Here is a 27,187-nt window from a genome sequence, read left to right as displayed (position 1 = left end):
TTTGAGTACACTCACAAAACCATCACTATAGTCAAGATAATGAATATGTGTCAAATCCCAAAGTTTCCCTTTGTAACTCTTCCTAGCCACTACCTGCTGCCTGCTAGGAAAGCACTGATCTTCTTTCTGTCACTAGACACTAGTTTTATTCTCTAGAATCATATAGAAACTGAGTCACACAGCATATGCTTTTTCATCTGCTTTCTTTCCCTTAGTATAATTAGTTTAGGATTGATTCACATTGTTGCAGCTATCTAGTTCATTACATTGTGTTGCCAAGTAGGATTATTCTGTATTATAATTTGTTTATCCATTCCTCTGGTACATATGGGTTCTTTCTAGTATTTTCTGACAACACAACTGAAATGAATATTCTATGTAGCCAATCATGCCATCTATGAATAAAAGCAAATTTACTTTCTCCATTTTAGTATTGGAATTTTTATATCTTCCTCTGCCTTGTTGCATTGATTAGAAACACTGGTAAAAAGCTGAATATGAGTGGTTAAGGACAGACGTTCTTCCCTTGTCCCTAACTTTAGGGGGACATAAGTCACAGTCTTTCACTTTAAAGTCTGATGTTGGCTGAAGCTTCTCACAGATGCTCTTTACCTGGTGGAGGAATTTTCCTGCCACTTCCAGTTTTCTGGAAATTTGTACCACAAGTAGATGTTGAACTTTGTCAAATGTGGCTTTTTTTTTTTTTACATCTACCAAGGCAATCTTTTTTTTTTTTTTTGCTGCTTTCTGTCTTTTTTTTGTGATGAATTACATTGATTTTGAGTGTCACTGCAATCTTATATTCCTTGAAGAAACCCTGCTTAATCAGAATGTGTCACCCTCTTCACATACAGTTCTGTTGTATTTGCTTTTATTTTGTTAAGAGTGTTTTCCAGGGGTTAGCTTTGTGGTGCAGTGGGTTAAAGCCCCAGACTGCAGTGCTGGCATCCCACATAGGCGCCGGGTTGTTTTCTGACTGCTCCACTTCTGATCCAGCTCTCTGCTTATGGCTTGGGAAAGCAGTAGAAGGTGGCCCGCATTCTTAGGCCCCTGGAAAGTTCTTGGCTCCTGGGTCCTAGCTTCTGGCTTCAGATCAGCTCAGCTCCAACCATTGCAGCTATTTGAGAAGTGAACCAGTGGATGAAAGACCTCTCTCTCTGTCTCTCTCTCTCTCTGTCTGTCTCTCTCTCTCCCTCTGTAAACTATCTTTCAAATAAATAAAATAAATCTTAAAAAAATTCCAAGTGTGGTATCAGAGATACTATCTGCAGTATTCTTTTTGGGGGGATTGTCTTGTTCTGATTTAGGGAATCACAGAAATCCTGACCTTATATAACAACTTGGGAAATTTTCCTTCCTCTCCAGTTTTCTAAATGGAGACATAGAATCAATAGAATTTTTCAGTTTCTGGTGGAGTTGACCAGTTAAATCACTTAGGAATGCAGCTTCCTTTGTGGGAATGTTTTGAACTTTATATTGCAGTTTCAGTAATAGATACAGGTCTGTTCATGTTCACTGTATCTTCTTGAGTGAACTTTGATAGTTTGTGTCTTTCAAGGAATCTTTCCATTTTCTTTAACTTATTGAATTTATTGGCATAGAGTTGTCCATGACATTTCCTTATTATTTTTTGTAATATCTTTAGCATCTGTTCTGATATCGCCTCTATATTCTTGACATTAGTAATTTTTATCTTCTCTTTTTTCCCTGGTAAATCTGACTAGAGGCTTGTCAATTTTATTGACCATTCAAAGACTCTGTTTTAGCTTCATTGATCGCTCTCTTTCTCTTTGTTTTATTTATGTCCACTTTCATCTTTTTTTTTTCTGCTTACAGTGGGTTTCATTTGCTCTTATTTCTGTTTTTTTAAGGCAGAATTAGAAGGAATTTAGTTTCCAATAAAGGTATTTAGCTCTAAAGAGTATTATGTAAGTATTGATGCGGCCACATCTGACAGATTTTGATATATAATGTTTCATTATCATTCAATCAAATGACTTTTAATTGCTTTTTGATCTTATCTTTTACCCATGAGTTATTTAGAATGAATTTAATTTCTGAATGCTTAAGGATTTGCCAAAATGTTCTTGATGCGATATGTTAAGAGACTTGCTTATAGTTTGCAATATCATCTATTTTGGTAATGTTCCACCAACACTTGAAGGATGTATATTCAGCTACCAATAGTTGTAGTGTTCTATCAATGTCAATTAGATCAAATTGATGTTGTTCAGGTCTTCTATATCTTTACCAGGTTTCTACTTGTTCTACCAATTATTGCAGCTGTAATTTTGGATTTTTCTGTTTATCGTTTCAGCTTTATCAATTTTTGACTTAGGAGTTTTGAAATTCCATTATTAGGCAAATAAACATTTACAATTATTAAACTGTCTCCTTTATGATTATTCTTGGTAATATTCTTGGCTCTGAAATCTATATTAATATCTACATTCTCAATTTCTTTTTCATTTAAAGATTTATTCATTTATTTGAAAATCAGAATTAAAAATAGAGAGAGATAGGTATCTTCATTTGCTGGTTTACTCCCTAGATGGCTGTAATGGCCAATGCTAGGCCAAGCCAAGCCAGGAGCCAGGAGCTAGGAGCCAAGAGTTTCATCTGGGTCTCTAATGTTGGTATCAGAGGCCCAAACATTTGGGCCATCTTCTCCTGCTTTCCCCAGGTCATTAGCCTGGGGCTGGATTAGAACTGGAACAGCTGGGACACAAACCAGCACCCATATAGGAATGCCAGTGTTGCAAGTGATAATTTTACCTACAATGCCACCATGCTAGCCCCATTCTCAATTTCTTTACATTACAGTTATTATGGCATATCTTTTTCCATTCTTTTCCTTTTAACCTGTTGATGTCTTTATATTTAAAGTGGCTTATCGTATATAGCAATATATGTTCATTAAAAGGTCTGCTTTTTCATTTCTGGCATTTAGACCATTTATATTTGAAGAGATTACTTCCCTGGGCAGGCTTAGATCTACCATTTTGCTCTTTGTTTTCTGTTTTTCTTATCTGTTCTATTAAAAGAAAAAATTCATGGTGTATGTTTAGTAGGCTAAGACTCTGCCTGCTGTGCCAGCATCCCATATGGGCTACCGTTGATGTCCTAGCTGCTCAACTTCTGATCCAGCTCTCTGCTTATGACCTGGGAAAGCAGTGGAAAATGTCCCAAGTTCTTGTGCCCCTGCACTCATGTGGGAGACCTTGAAGAAGCTCTTGGCTCCTGGCTTCAGAGCAACCCAGTTCCGGCCATTGAGGCCATTTGGGAAGTGAACCAGTGGATGGAAGACCTTTCTCTCTGTCTCTGCATCTATCTGCCTGTAACTCTGCCTCTCAAATAAATAAAATCTTTTTTAAAAAAAGAATTATGCACTATTATAATTTTGATTATCTATGACTATTTTAAAATTTACTTTATATGAATGCAATTCAACATCTTTTTATCTGATTATTGTTTAAAGCCCTTGCCTAAATTCCTGCTGAACTATGGTCTTTCTACTTTCTATTTGTTGACTCTTTATTTAATAGCACATTAAGCCTTTGAATGTAATATAAATTAAAAGTGTGTTAACTCTAAAATAAGAGAGAGCAAGACAAAGAAAGCCCCACTCAGCAAGGTTAGGTAGCCTGTGATTGACTAAATTTTTTTTAAAAGACTTATTCATTTATTTTTGAAAGAGTAACAGAGAATTAAGGAGACACACACACACAGAGAGAGAGAGAGAGAGAGAGAGAGAGAGAGATCTTTCATCTGCTGGTTCATTCCCCATATGGCTACAAAGTCCAGCACTGGCCAATGCCCAGAGCGAGGAGCTTCATCCAGGTCTCCCACATGGTCGGCAGGTTCCCAAGCACTTGAAACACCTTCTGCTGCTTTCCCAAGCCACTAGCAAGGAGCTGGATCAGAAGCTAAGCAGCCAGGACTTGAACTGGTGCCCATATGGGATGCTGGCATCGCAGGCAACAGCTTTACCAACTACACCACACTGGCAGCCCCAATTAACCGAATTTTGACTACTGTGATTGACTGAGACTCAGATATTTGTTATAAAAATGTACTCCTCACTTGGCCTCACTTCAGCTTTCAGTTATTTTATACACTAAGTTAGGTGGCAATTCATTATTTAAGGACTCAAAGTACAAGGACATCCTCAGGCTAAATTTAGTTTAATTAATCATTCATTGTATATTTTTTCTCTTTCTATGCTATTTTGATAGATAACTGTTTTATGATTCCATTTTCCTTCTTTTGTTTATTAGATATAACTTTTTTATTTTAATGAATACATTAGGATTTGTACTGTAAATTTTAGCTTTTTGCACTCTGCCTTGAGTAATATTGTACACTTCATGTGTAGTATAAGAATATTTCCATAATATATTTCTATTTCTTCCTTTCTTGCCTTTGTCTCTTTTTTAGTAAATATAAATTTATTTATTTTTATTTAGTAAATATAAATTTCCAAAGTACAGTTTATGAATTAATTGGCTTTCCCCCCCATAATTTCCCTCCCATTCACACCCCTCCCATCTCCTGCTCCCTCTCCCATTCCATTTACATCAAGATTCATTTTCAATTATCTTTATATACAGAAGATCGATTAAGTATATATTAAGTAAAGATTTCATCAGTTTGCACCCACACAGAAACACAAAGTGTAAAATACTGTTTCAGTACTAGTTATAGCATTACTCCACATTGGACAACACATTAAGACAGAGATCCTACATGAGGAGTAAGTACACAGTGACTCCTGTTGTTGACTTAACAATTTGACACTCTTGTTTATGGCGTCAGTAATCTCCCTAGGTTCTAGTCATGAGTTGCCAAGGCTATGGAAGCCTTTTGAGTTTGCCGACTCCGATCTTATTTAGATAAGGTCATAGTCAGAGTGGAATTTCTCTCCTCCCTTCAGAGAAAGGTACCTCCTTCTTTGATAGCCCATTCTTTCCACTGGGATCTCACTCACAGAAATCTTTCATTTAGGTCTTCTTTTTTTTTTTTTTTTCCCAGAGTGTCTTGGCTTTCCATGCCTAAAATACTCTCATGGGCTCTTCAGCCAGATCCAAATGCCTTAAGGGCTGATTCTGAGGCCAGAGTGCTGTTTAGGACATCTGCCCTTCTATGAGTCTGCTGTGTATCCCACTTCCTATGTTATATCGTTCTCTCCCATTTTGATTCTATCAGTTAGTATTAGCAGACACTAGTCTTGTTTGTGTGATCCCTTTGACTCTTAGACCTATCAGTATAATCAATTGTGAACAGAAATTGATCACTTGGACTAGTGAGAAGGCATTGGTACATGCCACCTTGATGGGATTGAATTGGAATCCCCTGGCACGTTTCTAACTCCACCATTTGGGGCAAGTCAGCTTGAGCATGTCCCAAATTGTACATCTCCTCCCTCTCTTATTTGTCTCTTGTCATACAGCTTACTTCTACATATGTTGTGAAAGCCACAATCTACATTTTTGCTTTCCAATCAATTTTTTAAATTTTTGTGTTTATTCATTTGAGGGGCAGAGAAAGAGAGACAGAGAAGGTGCCTATCCACTGATGCATTTTCCAAAACTCAATCCAAGTCATCCACATGGGCAGCAAGGACCTAAACTGTTGCCTCCTGGGGACTGCCCTAGCATGAAGCTAGAATCAGGAACCAGAACCATGAATCCAGTCCAGGCGCTCTGATGTAGGACCCAGACATCTCAACTAGCATCTTCACTGTTAGGCTAAATGCTTGCCTCCAGTTGATGGTGTTTTGAGAAATTTTAATAAGAAGAAAAAAAATCATTCCTTTGTGTAGGACCAGATTTCCATCTGGTGTTATTTTCCTTCTGCCTGAAGGATTTCCTTAGCATTTCTTTCGCTTCAGTTTTGCCAGTGATGCATCCTCCCAACTTTCATATGTCTGATGGAAATCGTGTTGTTTGATATTTTTGTTTGTGAGTTGATTTGTTTTAGATAGAAATAACTATTGTTTTCTGATGTACGAAATGGAAAATGATGATGCAGAAGAGAGTAAACTTGCTGTTTATACTTGCACAGTCCAAGCATAGGCAAGAAAGACAGGATTCAGAACACAGGGGCTGGCTTCATAAAATCATGGAAATATACCCAGAGTAACAAGAAGATTGATGAACAGATGTTTACAGATGCAAGTGAATGGACTTATTTGTTAATGGATCGATCAAGCTGCTTTAAACCCAAGATCTACCATTAAAAACCTGAATCTTTGTTAAGCTATTTAAATGCTTTGAACTTCAAAATCAAGTTCATTCCTTTCTCACAAAGTGATTATGGCAATGAAATGAGTTAATATATGCCAAATGCTTAGGACAGGGCCTGGCATGATGTGCATGCTTAATACCTGTGAGGAAAAAGAAAACATGTCAGTTTTCCATGCTTTACTAAGAAAAGGAGAAAAGATTCTGAGGTCTCATATCCCTACTTGCTCTTCTCCCCCCTCCTCTCACTCCTCCTTCCTTCCTAAAAGAAAATATTTAAAATCCAAATGCCAAGCTGTCTGCAGGTGCACTGTTCGAGACTGATAACATTTGGAGGCCAGATGTTAACTGACGTAAACACTATTAAGTGCTATGTAGCCCGGAGGCGGGGGCATTGATTTCCAATTTCATGATCATTGTTTGAGTTTACTGCCACTCCTTCCACCCACCCACCCCTATCAAGAAGGAAATATAAGACCTATGCATCTTCAAGAGAATGTAACTTATTTTTTCGAATAAAATATTCCTAAAGTGTTAAGCAATGGCTGTTTATAAGTGAAGAACTACATCTTCGATGTAGACCTCAACACCTCCATGAAGTTGTCTCAGAAATGTCAGTGACTTGTGATACCTGAACTCAAAATCAGAAATAAGCTGGGAGTAATAACCATAAAATGCTGTAAATCTGTGACAAGATTTTATATCCATTAATATTTTAAATTTGAGCTTGCTTAAGATTGGTGTGTGACCTGGTCCAATTACAAGAAATGAATCCTATTCTGTTTAAAGGAATATTTTTAAAATATAAGAATAAGCTGGGATTCTTGCAAATCACTGAAGTGATTGTTGACTCAGTCAATTATTCATTTTTCAACCCATTGATATAGCAGACATTTCTTCAGGATTAGCACTATGTCCCAAGCAAGTACAGGGTGATACTTAATACATTGGTAAAGATGAGATAGCCTTGGTGGGGGTTAGAGTCTCATGAGAAATAAAAGCAATTTAAAAGTAAAAGCAGACAAATATGGCAAAAACCTTTAGTAAGTATAAGGAAGAAAATGGATCTACTTAAATAATGGGTTGGGCAAGGAAATTTTTCATATTTTTTTAATTTTTTTTAATTTTTGTTTTGAAAGGCAGAGAAACAGAAGGAGAGAGACTGAAATACAGATATCTCTCATCAGCTGATTTGTCGCTCCCCGTCTTCGTGGAGGAACGACACAGGACCCTGCGCTGTTCTTCTGTCTGCTCGGCCCTCCCCGGGTTTGCTGCTGGTTCTTCCCGGGTTGGCTACTATCCCTTCCACCTCCGTGGAAGGGCAGTTCCCCCTGCCACATTCCCCACTTCCGCAGGGAAGCGGCACACCGCCGGCCGGCTCTCTCGGGGGCTGCACAGGTGTTCCCCTTAGATGTTCCTGGTTGCATGCCATCTCTCTCCTCCTTTATAGTCCTCCTCCGCCAATCCGGACTCGGCTGCCCACACGCCGAGTACGCTGCTCTCCTCCAATCAGGAGCAGGTCCTACAGTTTATTGGCTGAACTGGAGGCAGCTGTGCAGAAGCTGTTTTCTTCTCTCCCAGCGCCATATTGTGGGAGAGCAGATGCATAGAATAAGTCTTAATTCCAGTAACTTAGTCTAGTCCGAATTGCTCCCCACACTGATTCACACCCCAAATGCCCACAATGGCCAAGATTGGGCCAGGCCAAAGCCAGGAGCTGAGAACTAAGTTTGGGTTTCCCACATGGGTGGCTGCACACAACCACTTGAACCATCACCTGCTACCTGCTAGGGCACACATTATCAGGAATCTGGCATCTGGAGTAGAGCCAGGACTTCAACCCAGGCACTTCAATTTTGGAGGTACATGTCCCACGTGGCAGCTTTGCTCTTAAGTGCTTATACCTAGTAGATCATTTAATCCAAGGCTTAAAGAATGAGAAGAAGGCTGGCATTGTGGCATAGCAGGTTAAGCCATCACTTGCAAGGCAAATATGCTGGTTCAAGTCATGGTTGCTCCGCTTCCAATCCAGCTCCTTGTTAATGTGCCCAGGAAAACAGCAGAAGATGGACCAAGTACTTGGGCTCCTGCTTCTTACATGCAAGAGCTAGATGCGGTTCTTAGCTCTTGGCTGCTGGCTTCAGCTTGGCCCAGTCCATTCTGTTGTGGCAATTTGGAGAGTGAATAAGCATATGGAAGATCTGTATCTCTCTCTCTCTCTCTCTCTCTCTGCCTTTCAAATAAATAAATAAATAAATCTTCTTTTAAAAAATGAGAAGACAGCCATACAAAGAGTAGAGAAGGAAACAAGCAGAGAGGCCAGAATTTATTCATTCCTTCAATAAATATTTATTCAGCACTTTCTATGAGCCAAGAACTATTGGAAGCCAGAAGATACACCAGTAAACAAAACATACTTGTGCAAAAGCACTGAGGGTAGAAAGGATTTGATATGTTTCTAGAACAGCAAGGATGCCCCTGAGGCTGAATCATATTGAGCAAAGGCAGTGTGGTACCAGAAGTTAGGGGGCGACAGGGGCGAGTGTATTGGGAGATTGCTTATCCATGGTGGGATGGGATTTTATTCTGAAGGAACTGCAAGGTATTGTTATGTGGAGAGGGTTTGGAGGATGGGGTGGTGAGAGTAGAAGCATGAAGACCCACAGAGCGGTTACATTAGTTCTGATGAGAGTTTAATGCCCTGAAACAGTGTTGACAATAGAGAAAGAGAAGAATGCAGCTTTGAAACAAGGTAGACAGAACTCTTTGGTCAACAGAACAAAAGAAAGGAAAGGGAAGAAGAAAACAAAAGCATGGATAACTCTTATGTGTACAACTGGATAGATAGTGCCTCCATTTACACAATGAAGGAGAATTGATGAGGGGCGGGGCGGGGGGGTACTTTGTGGAGCAGGCAAGGTGGGACAAAATCAAGTCAGGATTCCTGTCTCAAGTCAAAAAATTAAATCAATCTAAAAATGGAATTCACTGTCTTGTGAGATTAACATATTTCCCATTACTGGAAAGGGCCAACAGAAGGTAAATGACCACTTATACACAATAGTTTAGCTACTGATTTAAAGTATATTTCTAGAACTGATTTCCAGATGCTTTATGAAGACTTAGCAAAAGAAAGCAGCAATTGCTTGAAGCCATCACTGGTTGAGTAAAAACTAATTTTCCTAGATCAATCTCATTTTCCTAAATTCCTTTCAGCTACCAGAAACTGACACCATATTATCAACAGGTATTTTATTTAATTAATAGATTTTTGTCATCAGCAGAGCTACCTCATTTACAAATTGGATTATTTCTATCTTAAGAGAGTATTTGAATATTTGTTGTAATAACTTTTCTAAAATTTATTTTTAGTTTGACAACATTTTTTAAGTGGTGAAAGTCTGGGAAATATTGAGCAGGTCGGATAATTTGTATGCCTGATGTGAATACCAGGGCATCATCAATAAAAAGTTGTTCTTCCCCTTTGTAGTACCTACATGAACAGCACATTCCCACATGCAATCATTCTCATCTAGGGAATCCCTTTCTCTCCTGAGAGTGAATGTGCTATAGAAAGTGACTATGAGTTGTCATAGGTGACAGGATCTTTAGTGGGTGAACATTTGAAAGAGGATCTGTGAAGTTTCATCCATAATTAGAAAATTAAAAAGATGTATACATATTTTATTATACTCCTATTTCTGAAAAAAACATTTTTACCTGAAAATAAATGAACAAAGTATTTTGTAAATTAGCTAGAAGTAGCATCCTTATAATTATGAAGTAGGATTGTTTCTGTATGCTCTTGTTTTCTTTGTGTATTAAATCAGGTGGCCTAGGAATAATACAAGGTGAAATTATTAAAGGCTTACACTAAAATATGCTCCAAAGCATTTGAAACAAAACTTTTCAAAAAGGGCCACTACCTGACAACTTCACTAGAAAAACTGGATGTTGATACTACATATTTGTTCACCACTTTCTTTAATGAAATGTTTACAACCCAAGAAGGATTCTTAAGCAGCACATAAAACAACTTTCAGGATAAAGTCCTTGGCAAAATTAAAGCTCTCTACCAAAGGACGATCAAGAAGAATGTTTGTAGCATTTCCATCTCTCACATGAGTGACACCAAGGAAAGAGAATGACAGCTGCCATATGTGGTCGCTGGCCATCTCCAAGGGGCATGGCATCCTGCGGAAATCATCCCAGCCTCCTCTCGGCAGATGGTATTTGATAGTAAGCCCATGGTTCTTCTTTATGAACCTAGCTTTTTGGTGTTGATTAGAGCAGAGTGAAAGAGTTGTCTCTGAGTCTCTATGCCACTCACAGCCCTTTGCAGTATGTCCATGCTGTCTGTGTTGATTATAAAGGGGAATTTGTAAAAGTTCCTTGGTCCCAAACCATTCATGCTTCCATGTGTTCATGTTTCAGACATTGAATACCTATACTCCTATAGACACGACCTTAGCAAGGGTGTAAATAAATAGGAAAAAGGTATTCTTTATTCTTAATGAACATAACTCTTTGGGCTCAGACTAGTAAACTAACAGTTACACTGGACAAGTGCTAAGGTAGAGATAGACAAAGTCTCAGAGACTGCTGTGTGGAGTGACGGGACCACAGATGTGGAAGCTTAGATCACTAGCTGTAGAGATGGTACCAAACTTAAACCCAAGTCATCATCTGACTCAATTATTTGGCTAAAGAGAGTGTAGAAATGCAGCTAGGAAAGAAGCTAAGAACAATCTATATCACTACCTCTATCAGATCTCATTTCAGGTGACACTGAAGGAGAAAGATGGGTGGTGCCGCCTGCATTAGGGCAAGACAACATATGTGGCTGAGAAGAGTGCACCCACTGACTTCCCAAACTAGAAAGCACAATCTTCTCCCTATCTGCCCCGACCACATTATTATATTTAACGTTCTTCACAACTTTTACCATTATTTCGAATAATCTTATTTGATTGAATTATTTTCCCTGCTCCCCACGCCCCGGGACTTTATCTGTATTATAGATTTATGCATTGCTCATTTCTCAGAGCAATGCTTTTGTTTCATAGTGGGTGCTTTATAAAGATACTTGTTGAATTATTAATGATCATCACCAAAAATATAAAACCACACTTGAGAGCCAATTCTTCTTCTAGCTCCGAAATGTCTGTAAAATGTCTAATCTTACAGGCACTTCAGAGATCTCATAACCACAGCTCCATTTCATGTGGGCAAGACTGGATTATAAGAGCCAGAATACAGGAAGTCTCTGTTTCATTTCAGTTTGTGCCCCACAGAACAGGAACTGGAAGCCATCCTTTGTTGCTTCTGTGTAAGTCTTTCTGTGCAGAAAGCAGTTGGGGATTATTGTCCTGGATTTGATTTTCAAAACCCTTGGGAAGAAGAGAAAGCAATAGAAGATGCTTCTAGAATTCAGATGAACTGAACCTCATAGCTGTCCCTAGTCTATGGACAAGAAGCCAAAGACTTTGGAACTGAACTTGGGATAGAATTGCAAGATTCTGCTCTAGCCATCACCAGGGGAGGTCTGCCTGCCTTTGGCTAGGGTGTGGACGCTGCAACAGCTGGCAGGCTGTGATCTTGCACAGTTAAGTCTTTCATTGAAATCAGGACTGGCTGTAGTAAGCAGCCATTAATCACATAAAGGTGATTACTGTTCACTGTTGGTAAAATGCAGCCCCCTGTATACCTTTCTCATGTATAAGAACCAGAAAACACAATACATGATGTCCTACACAAAATACGTAACTAAGTATGAAAGTACTATTTATTTTCATCAAAAAAATCAAGAGTTTGAAAGTGTTAGTTTCTACTTTTCTGGCAGAATTTTAAAAGAACACAGCAATTTTTTGTGAATATACCATCTCAACATGTGTGTTCATGTTATAGGCACAACAATTCTTAAAAGCAAAAACTCCTGGATGGAATTCCTGGGATACTGTGGGGTACCTGAAAAAGAGCCTAGGTACTCCAGGTAGGGATCCAGAAGTCTTCACCTGCCAGAGGCTTTAACTCAAGTGAAACAGGCTTTTTGTCAGCTGAGAGATACAAAGTGTGAGATGTTTGCCTTCATTCAACAAATCTGTGTTATGTGCCATCTGGTGTGAAACTCACTGCTGGGGTCTGGGAATACAACAATGAATGAAGGCTGCGTTCCAAGGATGTCACCGTGTTAAGACCTGAACAAGATAAGTAAACTAAGAAACAGACCAGTGTGGCAAGCTTTGGGATCAAAAAAGGTCCCCGGGGAAGTGGAGGCGAAGACTCTGGGCACAGATTATTCAGTTTAATTAAAGGAGGTCACACCTGAAGGCTTTTCAAATGAGATTCAATATTTTGAAGCCTCAATTTTCTCCTCTTTGCAACTGGATGAAGAGAATTAACCCACCAGAGATATTGTGAGAATGCAATGACATAGAAGATATTTACTAAGTATGCAAGTAATTTTTTAAAAAGTAAAATTAAAACAGCAGCTCTCTCTCTCTCTCTCTCTCTCTCTCTCTCTCTCCTTCTCTGCAAATGGCACAAAGAGTTTGTTATCTTTTCAGTGGGACTATTAGGATAAGCCAAATAGGATCTGCTGGGGAATGACAGAGTTGAAAAAGAAAAATCTCCTATGGTTCCAAAATGAATTATTCCTAGGATGTTGCTTCATAATCCTTTGTTACAGAAATTGGGACTGTGCAGGTAATTGAGAAATCAGGAAACAATCACCTTGGGGACAATTGCAGGCAATTCTGCACCTGGCTTAGCTTGAATTCTTGCAGGTAGAGCATCTCTTAGTTTAATCACAGGTTTCATGCACACCTTGTAGTTCTGATCTGTATCCTTGATTTTTCCTGCCAGGCTTATGAGTAAGGCTTCAGTCATATTTCTTGCTCCGACACTGCCAAGCATCCCCACCTGCTAGGATTGTAGGCTGGGTAGCACAGCCTGAAGAAACTGTGGTGGTCTCCTGCCATCTGCTGGCTGGCTTCCGTTACCACTCACCTCTGGCTCTGCAAGGATTCCTAGGGTGTGGAAACCACCAGGAGAAAGGAAGTGTGGGCAGGGAATGTTCCTGCTTTGTTTACCAACATGGAGATGAGAAGAGGGCAAACAGAAGCAGGGACAGGAGGGCTTCTCCACTCAGGGGATTGTGTAAAGATGTCACTGTTCCCAACGTCTTGGCTAGTGATAGTTCCAACCGTGTTTGTTTTGCTCAGAAACAACATAGTCATGCTTTTCAAAAATTTTGTTTTATTTTTAGATCATTGCCTTACAGGGCTGATCAAAGAAATTCATGTCAAATCTCTATAGTTGCATCTGAAGGAAATGTCAGAAAGTCATGTCTGGTGAGGTGAGGTGAGGACAGGATGTCAGAAAGAGGGAAGGGAGAGAAGAAACCTTTCCCTGCAAGTTACAGTCTTAATTGGTTCAGTTGACCTTTTTTGAAGACCAACTATTTACAAGATTCCGACCCAGGTGCCTGGGATACAAAACTGCATAATACTGAGTCCCCTTTCTCCTGAAGGTATCAGTCTATTGAGGAACAGATAAATAAATGAGGAAAAATGAGAAGTGCAAGTAACCGTGATACAGTGTGACTGGCACTCCTTATCTATGGGTTCCACGTCCATGGATTCATCAACTGCAGATCAGAAATATTGAGGGAAAATTCGCATCAGAACTAAACATGTACAGACTCTTTCTTGTTTAAATTCCTTAAACAACCGAGTGTAACAAATGCTTACACAGCAATTACATTGCACTAGGTAGCAAAAGTCATCTAGAGATGATATAAAGTAAATGGGAGGATGTTCATAGGCCATTTGCAAATACCGTGCCATTCTATAGAAGGGACTGGAGCGGCCATAGATTTTTGGTATCCAAGGGTAGGGGGTCTTTGAAGCAGTCCCCAGTAGATACTAAGAGGACAACAGTGTGGTCTCAGGGAGTCAAGGGCACAGCAGAGGAGGAGCATGTATTCAAATTGAATGGAGGATACTGCATGCAAGAAAGTGTACTGGAGACAGACTGATGAATGAAGATAGTGTCTTCTTGGAGATGCTGGGGGATGGCATTCCAGTTACAGGGAACACTGCTTCTCGCACACAGTATCACCCATCACCGCCGCCAGCAGAAGCTGAGAACTCCAGACAAGAAGAAGGAGAAAGTTGTTAGCACATTAGGTCTCAGGGAATGAGGCATTGATTCAATCCAGGGAGATCAGCAGAGGCGTGGAGAAGCCAGCACGTGCCTGTGCAGGAGGCAGCATGCAGACCCTGGAGATCGGAAAGCAGGACGCGGGAGAAAGCAGCTCTGATCCCAGAAGAAAGGCCACTTTCATTGCTACTTCAGTCCGTGTGTGCATAAAGGAAACCCTTTCTGGAAGATAGAAGTCCCAGGCAAATATTCAGAAGTATGTGAGTGATATCCTCTCTTCAGCTACCTGAAAGGGCTGTGTGGGCTAATGTAAGTGTTAAAGTAGCTATACGTTCAAAGAAATCAGCTGTAACATTTTTAGAGTCATAAATAACATGATCAAGGGTAGGGAAAATGTTTTTTTAAAAATGTGGTACAGCGAGGCCATTACATAGCCCATGGGAAGTGACAATTCTAGAAACTGCAGTTTCATGATAAATTCTTCTTAAAAAATAAAAATACAAAGATACAGGAAAAATATTCAGATGGAAAATGCTCAACTTCTAGTAATCTTGCGGGTATTCTCCATTTTCTATGTTTCACACAGCAGTCTTATATCACTTTTCTAATGATTGTTTTTAAATACAAAAGGCTATAGTTGAATTGCATGTCCTGATTAAGGATGCGGCATAAACTACTCTAAATAAATAATGACCCGGTACCTGTGTTTGTTTCTGCTGTTTCAGATCCAGTTTTCTTCTGAATTGTATTTCAGTTTGTGCAGTTTGCTTGTTAAGTCTGTCCTCGGTCCTCCCCATGCCCACACCCCTCCTTGCTCCCTGGATCTGTGGGACGTATTGTGATGTCTGTCCACTAATTTTGCTGTGACTGGGGCTGGTGTCTGGTTGGTGATTCATGTTTGTTCCAAAGTTGTGCATCTGTGTTAGTTGCTTTGGAACAGTGCCCCAGGGAATATGAAAGGCCACTTGTCTCACTCAGACGGCTCCTTAGCCCCCAAGGATTATTCCCTGGCTTCTTCTGAGTACCAGCAGGCTCTCCTGTGAGTTTCAGCAGGGTAAGCAAGAATGAAAACAAAATCAAAGAGGAGCAACATAGGGAGAGCCTGGGTGCCTGGTGTAGTCTGAATTCATGTAGCAGGAGTGAACTTCCCAGACACTAACACCATGGACCCACGCAGGCCAAGGGCACTCCCCTTCAGGGTAATGGTATGTGCACTGACCTCCGGCCCACAAGGAACATCTCTAGCTGAAAACCCTCAATGGAAAAGTTTCTAAGAAATTTCTGGGCATACCCTCTTGGCACCTCTTCTAAGATTTTAGCACAGATGCACACAGTGACAGGCATAACATTTATGACTTCTTCCATATGAACACTGACCAACGCAGGGGTCTCACGCCACAGTGCTGGAACCTTTGTAGACAGGAGCCTTTGAGCTAGTGGATCTCTGGCAAGTCTGACTGACCCTCGAGGGCCTGGGGCAGCAGCTGGATGCCAACTGTTGAAAAGGTTTTAACATCTGTCCAGATGCATACCAGTTGAGCAACACATGAATACACGTGAAATGTAAAGGCTTCTTCTCACTGCTGGACTTAGTGTACTCCCATCTCCACCTTGTTCAGAAGCTTGCATTTTTTTGTCTTTAGGAAGCGGTCAGAGTCAGAATCAGGACTTACTGGTTCTACAGGATAAAGGTGCCATAAAAGAGTTCTTATCCACAAGGGAGATCTCATGGTTTGCTGAACAACTAGTACAGGTCTCTCCCAAGAGAAGTTTGCAAGCTTGCTTCATTATGTCTTCATTTGTTGCAATGTCTGTGGCTTACAACAGAGCTCCTCTTCCAGGCAGCCTGGCAAGCAGGGTGGTATGGATGAGTGACTGCTTGCCTCACTGCCCGTGTGCCGTGTATGAAAGGCAGCCCATCCCCGACGATCTGAGAAAACCCATCTGCCATATCTTGAAAGCCCAAATACATACTGGGCTGCTGCGGTTCTTCCTGGTCTGTTATCCAGAGATTCTCACTCGCTGCTTCTTAACAGACACCTGGAGTTTGGGGGTTGTCTGGGAGCAGCTCCTCAGAAGGATCTCTGGGAAAACATTATAACCCTGTATTCTGTCATTTCTTCCTCTCCTGTTTCAAGGAAACCAACAGCTTCAAGGCAGTTTGCTGCCTCCCCTATCTTCATTCAAGATAGCAGCCACCTTCTTGCAGTCTCATTGACTCTTTACATACCAACCGCAATTTGTGTTTGGATGCAGAGAATGGGGGAAATTTTACTCCGTTATCCTATGGGCTGTTCCAGAACCCTGTGGTTAGGGAAATCTGAGGTTGTAAAGAAGTGAATTGGAAGACTTGAGTCTTTAGATTCTTGTTCCACAAGTTACTAGCCTGTGACTTTAAGCAAGATATCTACATCTCTCTAAGTCTCATTTACCACAAAGGTAGAGTGGTATCTTACTGTATACTTCAAAGGGTCAGGAGTAAGTTGAATGATACAAAGGTGTATCAGTTGTTCATATAAAATGGAATTATGTTTATTTTTGTTCCAAAAATTTTTAAATCCAGGCATAGTTTTTTCATAATATGTGTTTTGTTGAACTTTTTGAAAACTACTTATATGCATGGATTTAAAAATCTGAGGCACCCAAGTTAATTTAACTTTTAATTTCATTTTCTATGAGCTTTTTGAAATATTTCTTATATCAGAAAACATTGTATGAACTGAAGAAATATCAGGAAAATCCATCTGAAGATAGCAGTAAGAACTACTGGAAGAAAAGAACAAAGAATGAAGAAATACATGATGGCAGCTGGATGAGTGTAAAGGAAGCCCACTGTTGTGGTCTGACTTAGAAAAGTAGCCCTAGCCCTGTACCCTTTTTGCACAATCTCTGCAAAGCTTTACCTGGGCAGCCGTAAGTGTCTACAGAAATACTAGGCAAGACAGTAACTATCAATCTGAGCCTGAGGGAGGTAGTATGGGTGCAGGCAAAAATGCATTTGGAATGATGAAGGAGAGTGTGGGAAAGACACAGTGGCTATGGTAGTTCCAGGATAGGAAGAGAGCTAACAACAGGCAGAATCTCTGCTACACCCACCTGCATATTTATTGGGTAGAACTTTCTTAAGAATCCTAGGCTAGTAAGCACTTTTGAGAGTGAGAGAGAGTGATCAGGACTATCAATAGTGCAGCTCTGGAGGTGCCGCTGAGTGCATCCTCCAGAGACGGATCTCTGCAGTCCTGGGGAGTAATTAGGTGGTGTTGTCAGATCAATTCAGTCATTTGCTGTGTTTGAACCTGCACATGAATGTGAATGCTCAGGCTGCACCTCTCACCTAATCTGCCAGTGGAGGTTCTCAGGATAACACTGTTCCCAAAACATCTGGGGTGTGCATGTTGTGTCTTTAATGAGACTGTGGTCTTTATTAATGGCAGAAAGAAGTCTTCCCACTAGGAAGACCCATTCAGGGACTGACAGTGAACGCTGTGCTAGATACTGGAGTTTCTTCTTATCACCAATTGTTTTACAATTATCTCTTATTCCAAATTGGTCGAAGTTGCTCATATTTCTGAAAGGCCTTCGGGGTCTGTCCCTGGCTTCAAATTCGGGCTCCACTATTTGCTAATGGTAGACTTAGCTGGATGACTGAACTTCGAGGGGACTAGTTTCCTCCAGACAAAATGAAAACAATAGCAACTATCACTCAGAGCTCTTTTGGGGGCCAGAATTTTCCACAAAGTGGGAAGTTTTCTGTCCTTGTTACGTGTGGGTTCTCAAAGCATGTTAGATGTTGATGTCCTTTTTGGTAGTTCTCCTGTGACCAGAGTTCCCTGCTTTCTTTTTAAGCTTTGACGTGGAAAATGGCCCTTCTGCAGGCCGGAGCCCGCTTGACCCCCAGGCTGGCTCTTCCTCTGGGCTGGTGCTTCACGCCACCTTTCCCGGGCACAGCCAGCGCAGAGAGTCCTTTCTCTACAGATCAGACAGCGACTATGACTTGTCACCAAAGGCAATGTCGAGAAACTCCTCACTTCCAAGCGAACAGTAAGTACAAGCTTGTCTCACACTTACCTCATCTTTAATCCTGTTTCACCAACAGCGCCAGCGTTCTCCTTTCACCTGTACAAAGGAGGGAGAGAAAAATGAACACAAAGAGAGGTGACAGTGATGTCCATCTCAAGGGTGTTAATGCTCTATAGCATGAGCGGTATGTAGCCAGGGTCGACAAGGCCATGAGAAACCCCAGGCACAGTGTCCAGTTTATATGTTATTGAATCCTGAAAAAATTCATTTTCTAAACTGCTGAATCATTGTATGAGATGAGAACATCAACGCTTTTTGCAAATCACACTTGAATATGGGGCTGCACGCGTGGTTTGCCTGGGGCTCCAGCAAGGAAGAAGAATGGTGGCTGGTTCCACGCATACCCTCCCAGTGGCCATTGCTCAATGACATTTAGTAAACTGCCATCCAGTCACATGCCTGTGTCTGTTCTCAGGAACATTCACACAATGCCCACTTGTTGCCCAGATTGTGGTGAGACACAACACCCTCCACCACCCGATTGAGCACAGCTGATGTTTTTGTTTTGCTGCTATTAATTGTAGATCTCTATTTCAGGAGCAATGACTGGGTGGTGTCGCCTATTTATTAAATTTCTGAAACCGAATAAAACTGGATACTGAAAGTCGTGTCTTAAAAAGGGTTCTGGGCATGCATACAATTGTATTTACCATCATATGTTACAAAAATATCAGTAGCTCCCTAAAGTGTCCAGCCTGGAAAATTCCACTGGGTTCTGTTCCATTTTTGGAAAAGAAGCCAAAACAGTTCACCCTCTTGTGAAAAGGGCAGGGGACATTTTAAAGCTACCAGTAAGGGGGCCGGTGCTGTGGTGCAGCAGGTTAACGCCCTGGCCTGAAGCACCAGCATCCCATATGGGCGCCGGTTCAAGACCCAGCTGCTCCACTTCCTATCCAGCTCTCTGCTGTGGCCTGGGACAATGGTGGAAGATGGCCCAAGTCCTTGAGCCCCTGCACCCACATGGGAGACCTGGAGGAATTTCCTGGCTCCTGGCTTCAGATTGGCGCAGCTCTGGGCATTGCAACCATCTGAGGAATGAACCAGTGGATGGAAGACCTCTCTCTCTCTCTGCCTCTCCTCTCTGTGTAACTCTGACTTTCAAATAAATAAATAAATCTTTAAATAAAAAAAAAGTAAGAAAACATCACTGAGGGTATATCTGTCAACCAGCCAATTTTTATAGAAACCCCTGACCTACAATATCTCAATCACCATGTGGGCCAAAATTCACTTTTTTTTTTTCTCATTTGGCAAGTGTTTACTGAGGCTCTGCTATGTTTCTTTTAAAAAAAAAAAGCTTTATTTATTTTTTTAATTTATTTGAAAGTGTTACAGAAAGGAGGAGGCAGAGGCAAAGCAAAGAGAGAAAAATTTTCTATCTGCTGGTTCACTCCCCAAATTGTTGCAACGGCCGCTGCTGATCCAGACTGAAGCCAGGAGCCAAGAGCTTTATCTGGGTCTCCCATGTGGGTGCAGGGGCCTAAGGACCTGGGTCATTCTCTACTGCTTTCCCAGGTGCATTAGCAAGGAGCTGGATGGGAATTGGAGCAGCCAGGACTTGAACCAGAACCAATATGGGATGCTAGTGCCGCAGAAGGCAGCTTAACCCACTGTGCCACAGTGCTGGCCCCTCTCCTATGTTTTTTATAGTGTGCCAGACTCTGCAGAAAAAAAAAGATGAACAAAAGAGTGGAAAAATCACATATCAGTTAAAACCCAATCTCATTCTTTAAAAGTTTCCATGTGCTCAGCACGAGGATAGCGGTAAGATGAACATATATGTACAGCTAACTCTACAAAGTAGAAGGAAACTAAGAAAAAGAGCACTTAACATGAGGCTGGATCCACTCGTGCATGTTTTCTCTGTTAATCTGCACAACAACCCCAGCCAGTGTGTGCCATTACTACCCCCACACTTTAGACGATGAAATTGGAACTCTGATTGAGAAACTTGCTTCTACCATGAGCATATAGCATGTTAAATCCCGTGATGTAGCTAACAATGATGTGTTAGTCCATTTATTGTTGCTATAAGAAAGTACCCAATGCTGGTTATTTTGTAAAGCAAAGAGGTTTATTTAACACATAATTCTGTTACTGGCTGGTCCAAACAGCCTGGTGCCAGCGCACTGGCTACATCTTAACATGGTAGACAAACAGAAAGGGAGCTAGCTGGGGCCAGGTGCATGGAGTGACCTTGCTTTATCAAAACCCCTTCTCAAAGAGTTAGCCCCACCAGACCTACCTACATCCCTTCTGTGGGTAGCACCCTGTTGACAAGTTCCCACCTTCTAGAGAGTCTGCTGCCTCTCCCATCATCACACTGGGTGTGTGTACTTTCAGCAGATGCACTCTTGGAGGACACAACAAAACTATGATAAAACCATACCATTGACCATATTAAAATCCTGTGGACTCCTTTAGCCTCTACTCTTCAAACTGCAAAGTAGCATCTTTCCTACCAAGGAAGAAAATGGATGGATGCAGAGAGGAGATATCTAAGACTAGTGGAAAGGTAGCCCTTTTGCCATAGATCATGTAAGGACTGGCAGTTTCTGACTAACATTTGACAATGAATGTAGTAGGAATTCTCTCCTGCATTGAGATAAAAACCTTTCTAGACTTCATCATGGGGGAACATGGCAATGTGGTGAGCTCAAAGTAATCAAAGCTTCGCACTCACAATGTTACAGAAAAAAAGACTAGTTTTGGGAACCGGTTATTTACTAAATTAATTTACTAAATTAATTCTTCAATGAATAGTTCTCCGAACACATGCCAAACAGCGTGATGAGTCTTGGGGTCATTTGCAGTCTTTACAGAAGTCTCTAACCTAAATCCACATTAAATTCTGAAGATTCATTACTTGGAATCATAAGATTATAGAAATTGCCACTGTGAAAAGACCTTAAATATGACAATTCAACTCAATCTACAGCTGTTGAAACAAACATGGAGTTCTGGACGACTCCATATCCAATATCCATGGCAGTAGTGATTTACTGACTTCTCAGTGTTACTGACCAGCAAAATTTCCCCCCAGTCTTAGAACCCATGGTGTTGCCAACCTTAAATTTAGGCAGGCAAGGGTAATATAAATGTAAATTATTTAGTATCATTTTCAACTTTAAAGGATAAGGACTTTTAAGAAAAAATAGAAAAAGTAGAAAGAGTATACTTTCATGCTATAAATAGCCTTTTCCAAGAAAACAGTTGACAACATAATAATATCACCCTATCAGAAATACTGATAAATGAATATATTGAAACCTTTGCATGAATAAAAATAGTGCAAGATTTTGCTTTGTCAATGTTTCAACTTTACAATAAAAAGTTTTATGTATTTGTCGGTTTAGGAATTTATATTGTCAACACAACAAAAGGCAGAGTTTGAATAATTATCCAAGTCTCTGGTATTTCATTAACAGGACCATATTTGAAAATCCATTTTCACACAGGCATCTGGATCTCAACTGAAGTAATGTTCCTCTAGCTGTTTCACCTGATTGTTACTTTTCAGGATGAACTGAAATACAAAGAGGAACAGTGGCCCTCAAGTTTCTCACTGCTTCTCCTACCTCTTCCTGTCAAAAAGAAGGGTGGTGATAAACCAGGAGTCTTCCGCGAAGGCCATTGTATGGGAGCTCTGAAAGCCTGCTAGGAGCCCCTTATAGAGAAGTCATTAATTTATATAAAATCAGGAACCCTTGTGAAATTCCAGTGCATTAAATTCTAGTCATAGAAGACACTTCTATAAATTTCATAAAATGTCATAAAATTTCTGTCTAAATGCCTTCAGAAGACTAAGAGGGAAAAAAAGAGAATAAGTGAAAAATATAAGAGGAAAAATATAAAATTAAAAATGGATAGGGGCCAGTGTTGTGCTATAGCAGGTAAAGCCTCCCCCTAAAATATCAGCATCCTACATGGGTGCTAGTTCAGTCTCTGCTGCTCCACTTCCCATCCAGCTCCCTGCTGGGGGTCTGGGAAATGCAGTGGAGGATGGCCCATGTGCTTGGGCCCCTGCCACCCAGGTGGGAGACCCAGGTGAATCATGTGGCTCCTGTTGGCAGCCTGGCTCAGCTCTGGCAGTTGTGGCCACTTGGCTTTGTCTTTCAGCAATAAAGGAGAGACCAAAATAAGGTTTTCTAGTAAAGCAAAACAATATTATCACTAGGTCCCCAAAGGAAATTTTGGATACTTCCCCAGATGTGGCAATAGTCTGCTGGTTTTCCGCAGTGCCTTTCTTGTCATCATCTCTCATGCAATGCCTTTGCAGATTGAGGTACAGAGATTTCCCAAAGAGTACATAATGTTCTGCAAACAGATGAGATCAGTGTTATTGCCCCCAAACTGTAGCAGGAACCATTCTGGGCAGGATGGAGTTTTGATCATCAGCCTGCAAGTCACAAGATTTTCTATATTCATTGGGTCATCCCATTGGCAACACAGTACACAGACAAGAAGGTTTGTAAACCTGCCATTTACATGAGGATTAAGTGGTCTCTTGAGACAGCTGTCAAGGGAAATGAGAACTTGGAATCGTCCCCACTGAAATTTAAGCCATGTTTAGTGATGGTTCACCAGAACGTGCAGTGTGCTGTCTAAAGCTTGCCTTAGCCTTGTTGTCACCACAGTTACTAGCACCAAGATTTCCCTTTATCATCTCTAAATGATCTATAAGCAAGTCAGACATTTATTGGGCATTTCCTATGGAGATGTACTATCCAAAGTAGTATATATTGCTTTAATTCAAAGTCCTTGATAGTATTTTAATTAATTTACTCTCCATATACCCAGTGTGGTAGGCATTATGATTATCTTTTAAAAATCAGACACTGGGGGGACTGGTGCCGTGGCACACTAGATTAATCCTCCACCTGCGACGTTGGCATCCAATATGGGTGCAGGTTCAGGTCCTGGTAGCTCCTCTTCCAGTCCAGCTCTCTGCTGTGGCCTGGGAAAGCAATGGAGGATGGCTCAAGTGCTTGGGCCCCTGTATCTGCATGGGAGACTGGGAGGAAGCACCTGGCTCCTGGCTTCAGATTGGCATAGCTCTGGCCATTGTGGCCACTTGGGGAGTGAACCAACAGAAGGAAGATCTCTCTCTCTCTCTCTCACTGTCTGTAACTCTGCCTGTCAAATAAATAAATAAAATCTGGGGCACAGAGAGGTAGAATAATAATAAATAGAAAGCAAGACTTAAATACAAGGAGCATAAGTAACTAAACCACATGGATATGCAGCACATAAATGGGCTGTAAATGAGGCTGGAAAATAAAAATGTAACTTACATATGATTTTAAGAATTTTTACAGCAAAGTAAACTTATCTTTTAATTCTATTTCCCATGAACTTCTTGAAGTGCTCTCATAGCGGGTTCATCTGTGCTCTACCTGTCTTTCCAGCTGCTAGGAGGATCGCATTTATTCTTTCTTTTAATAAATATTTACTTAAATTTAGGCACTTTGCTAACAAATAAGACAATTCCAGTGTCTCCAGGAAAGCTGAATGTCCAGTAAGTTAAAGCTGCATTTATATCTTCAGATGAGGGGAACTATTCAGCGGTACACACAAGACTTTGAAAGGTCTGGCCCAGCAGGGCAGGCAGCCTACCGAGGACATTATGGTTCAGCTAAAGGAGTCAGCAGGTGTAAGGAAGGATGTGCAGAGGAAAGGCCACGTGCTGACCAGCACTCTACGCATGGGAAGCATTGTGGGCAACCGCAGCGCAGTACGGTTGACACAGAGAATGTTAGGGATGGGGAAGTTGTGGAAGATGAGGCTGCACAAGCGAGCAGGAACTTCTGCATGAGGGCCATCTGCTGAGGTAGCCTTCATGCCATGGGTGAGCAACGGGAAGCTACTAACGGCTCTTAGGCAGGAAAATACATAATCAGAAGTATGTTTAGAAAGATGGCTCCAATTCCGTTATGAAGAATGGTTTGGAGGATTAACACACTAAAGACCAGTACCCAAGACCCAAATGGGGGAACAGGTAACAGAGCATAAGGCTCTACATGAAAGTGCATCCAGTAGGCAGTTAAAAAATCTTTGCAAGTTGGGAGCAACAGAGTTGGCTGATTGACTTTGGGATGAGAGAGATGGAGGTTTCAGTCTTGGCCAACACGATAGGTGGTTGCACCATTTCCTAGCATCCGCAACCTTTTCCTATTGCATGAAATAAAGTATATAAAAGTGTTTTATATACTGTTAGGTACAAAATAAATATGAAATTCTCTTGATTGCAACCATAAAAGACGTGAATTTCTTAAAAGGGTCTCTTAACAGCTGGGAAGACAGGCATGCAAACTTACTTATAATAATAAAGATAGTGACTACATAAAAAGAATGACTATAACTAAATAAAGTGTTTTTATATGCCCACCAATTTTATTTAAAGTTCTATAAGTATAGTCAGTCATTTAATTCTCATAGAACCCCATTTTGTAGATGAAAAAAAAATTGATGGAAAGGTTACCCAACGTCTCACAGCTAGCAATAATACAGCTGACAAACCAATATTAGAGGCTTCTAGATCTGTGTTCTAGAACAGTGTGGAGTGCATCTCTTTATAAGGAAGGCTAAAATCTGTACAAGGAAAATACAGTTCTGTGTAGGGAGAAAACAGAGAAAAGTGAAAGTAATCAATTAAATTCAGAATGTAGCGATGTAAAGCAGAATGTTTGCTTTCTAAAAAATCATTTCATTCTTTAAAGCAGACTTAGCTTCAGTTCCAAGATCCATTTCTAAGAATGAATTCCAAGATGGGAGTTTTCGTCTGAATTTTTGTCAATCAAGTTGTAATGTGCTGATTTGGTCACTAGGTGTTGCTCGTGTAATTGTTCTGAAGATTTAGTCTCTCTCCTAAGAGAGGACTTCTCTAGTGGCATGGGAAGAAACAAATGCATCCTTTTCATATAACCAATCAAGTATTTTGTTACTGCTATCCCAGTTTATTCTTCTTAATAGCATGGGAGACCAGGAGGAATCACCTGGCTCCTGGCTTCAGATCGGTGCAGCGCAACGGCCGTAGTGGCCATTTAGGGGGTGAACCAAAGGAAAAGGAAGACCTTTCTCTCTGTCTCTCTCTCTCACTTTCTAACTCTGCCTTTCAAATAATAATAATAATAATAATAGTAATAGTAATATGTGAAGTCATGATATCAAAAAAATTCTATGGATAGATAATCTGGCTGTACTCAAACAGGTGTTTTATTTGTGTTTTGTTTCTTTTCTAATATTTACCACAAGTTATTTGGTAATGTCTCTAGCAGCTGTTATCTGACAAACTGCATTAGCTGTTGCAGCTCAAATCAATTAAGGCAGCCAGTGCTGGGAATCTATAAATCCATTTCTTGCTTCTGAATGTTCTGCTCTCCTAAAATTAAGAAGTGCTGTAGTGCTAAAGTCACATTGCCCCTTGTGTTTTCTTGCCTCTCTTTAATCATTAGTTTGTGTAATTCATTCAACAGTACATCAGCTCCAGGCATTACAGATGTATAAGTTTGCTTGTATTATTTCTCTTTCATTAGATATTTAAACTCCAGAAGTCCTGGAAGCATAGAAGACCTACTTAACTGTAAATTCATTACCTGGAACTTCACATCACAGATATCAGCAAACAGCAAGATCTTTCACTCATCTCAGAATCCATTTAAAGAAAATAGATGAGGAAGGAAGAGCTTTTGACATTCATCACACTGCATCGATCATGACTTCTCCTCTCTTCATTCTTTGTTCTGTCACCCCTACTGGCCACTTTTCAAGACCCCAGCTTTCTTACCTGGACTCACATCTATATATACTGCCACCTAAGGAAGCCAATCCCTGTCATTGCCTTCATTATCCCTACTTCTGTAGATAACTCCTGAATCAATGGCTCTCATCCCCATATCTCAGTCTTCCTGCCTGATCTCTCAACCTAGATGTCCATATAAGTACCTTAAAACTCAACATGTACCTCAAAAACTCAAGGAAGCCTTAAAAATCCCCCAATTTCTCCTTACTTTTATTTCTGTCATGGACTTGCATTTTTCTGTTATCTATTTTTTAAATGGAAAACACTATTTCTTTGTATCACTTGTACAGTTAAATGAGAGGTTCTGGGAAGACCTCCAGGGTGCCTTCAATTATCTCCTCCTCTTCCTTTCTTGGCCTTACCTATTCCTCTTATCACCTGAATCAGTTCAGTGTCCTCCTAACTGTTCCTTCTGGATTTCTCCCCTCTCCAATTCACCCCTTGACATCCATAGCATTTTACTCTCTTCTTTCAAAAAAAAAGTTTTTTTAATTAATAGTAAGTGCACCATTCGGGACATGCTCAAGCTAACTTACCTCAAATGGTAGAGTTAGAAACATACCAGGGGATTCCAATTCAATCCCATCAAGGTGGCATGTACCAATGCCATCTCACTAGTCCCGGTGATCAATTTCTGTTCACAATTGATCATAATGATAGGACTAAGAGCCAAAGGGAGCATATAAACAAGAATAGTGTCTGCTAATACTAGCTGATAGAATAAAAAAGGGAGAGAACGACCCAACATAGGAAGCGAGATATGCAGCAGACCCATAGAATGGCAGATATCCTAAACAGCACTCTGGCCTCAGAATCAGCCCTTAAGGCACGTGGATCTGGCTGAAAAACCCATGAGAGTATTACAGGCATGGAAAGCCAAAACACTCTGGAAAAAAAAAAA

At 40.6% G+C, this 27,187-nt stretch overlaps 1 protein-coding gene across 5 annotated transcripts in view; it reads left to right on the top strand.

Moving 5' to 3' along the window:
* The window catches only part of PDE4B (phosphodiesterase 4B), a 678,720-nt gene that overhangs the window by 509,875 nt on the left and 141,658 nt on the right, over positions 1-27,187 (top strand). For all 5 annotated transcript variants that reach the window (XM_017346216.3, XM_051857656.2, XM_008265102.4 and 2 more), the window contains one exon: positions 18,252-18,446. In XM_017346216.3, the coding sequence (XP_017201705.1) occupies positions 18,252-18,446 (195 nt within the window). The remainder of the gene's footprint in view (positions 1-18,251; positions 18,447-27,187) is intronic.

This window comes from Oryctolagus cuniculus, chromosome 7, assembly GCF_964237555.1.
Source record: "Oryctolagus cuniculus chromosome 7, mOryCun1.1, whole genome shotgun sequence".
NCBI lineage: Eukaryota > Metazoa > Chordata > Mammalia > Lagomorpha > Leporidae > Oryctolagus > Oryctolagus cuniculus.
Note: the sequence above shows the minus strand (reverse complement) of the source record. Positions and strands in the feature narration are given on the sequence as shown.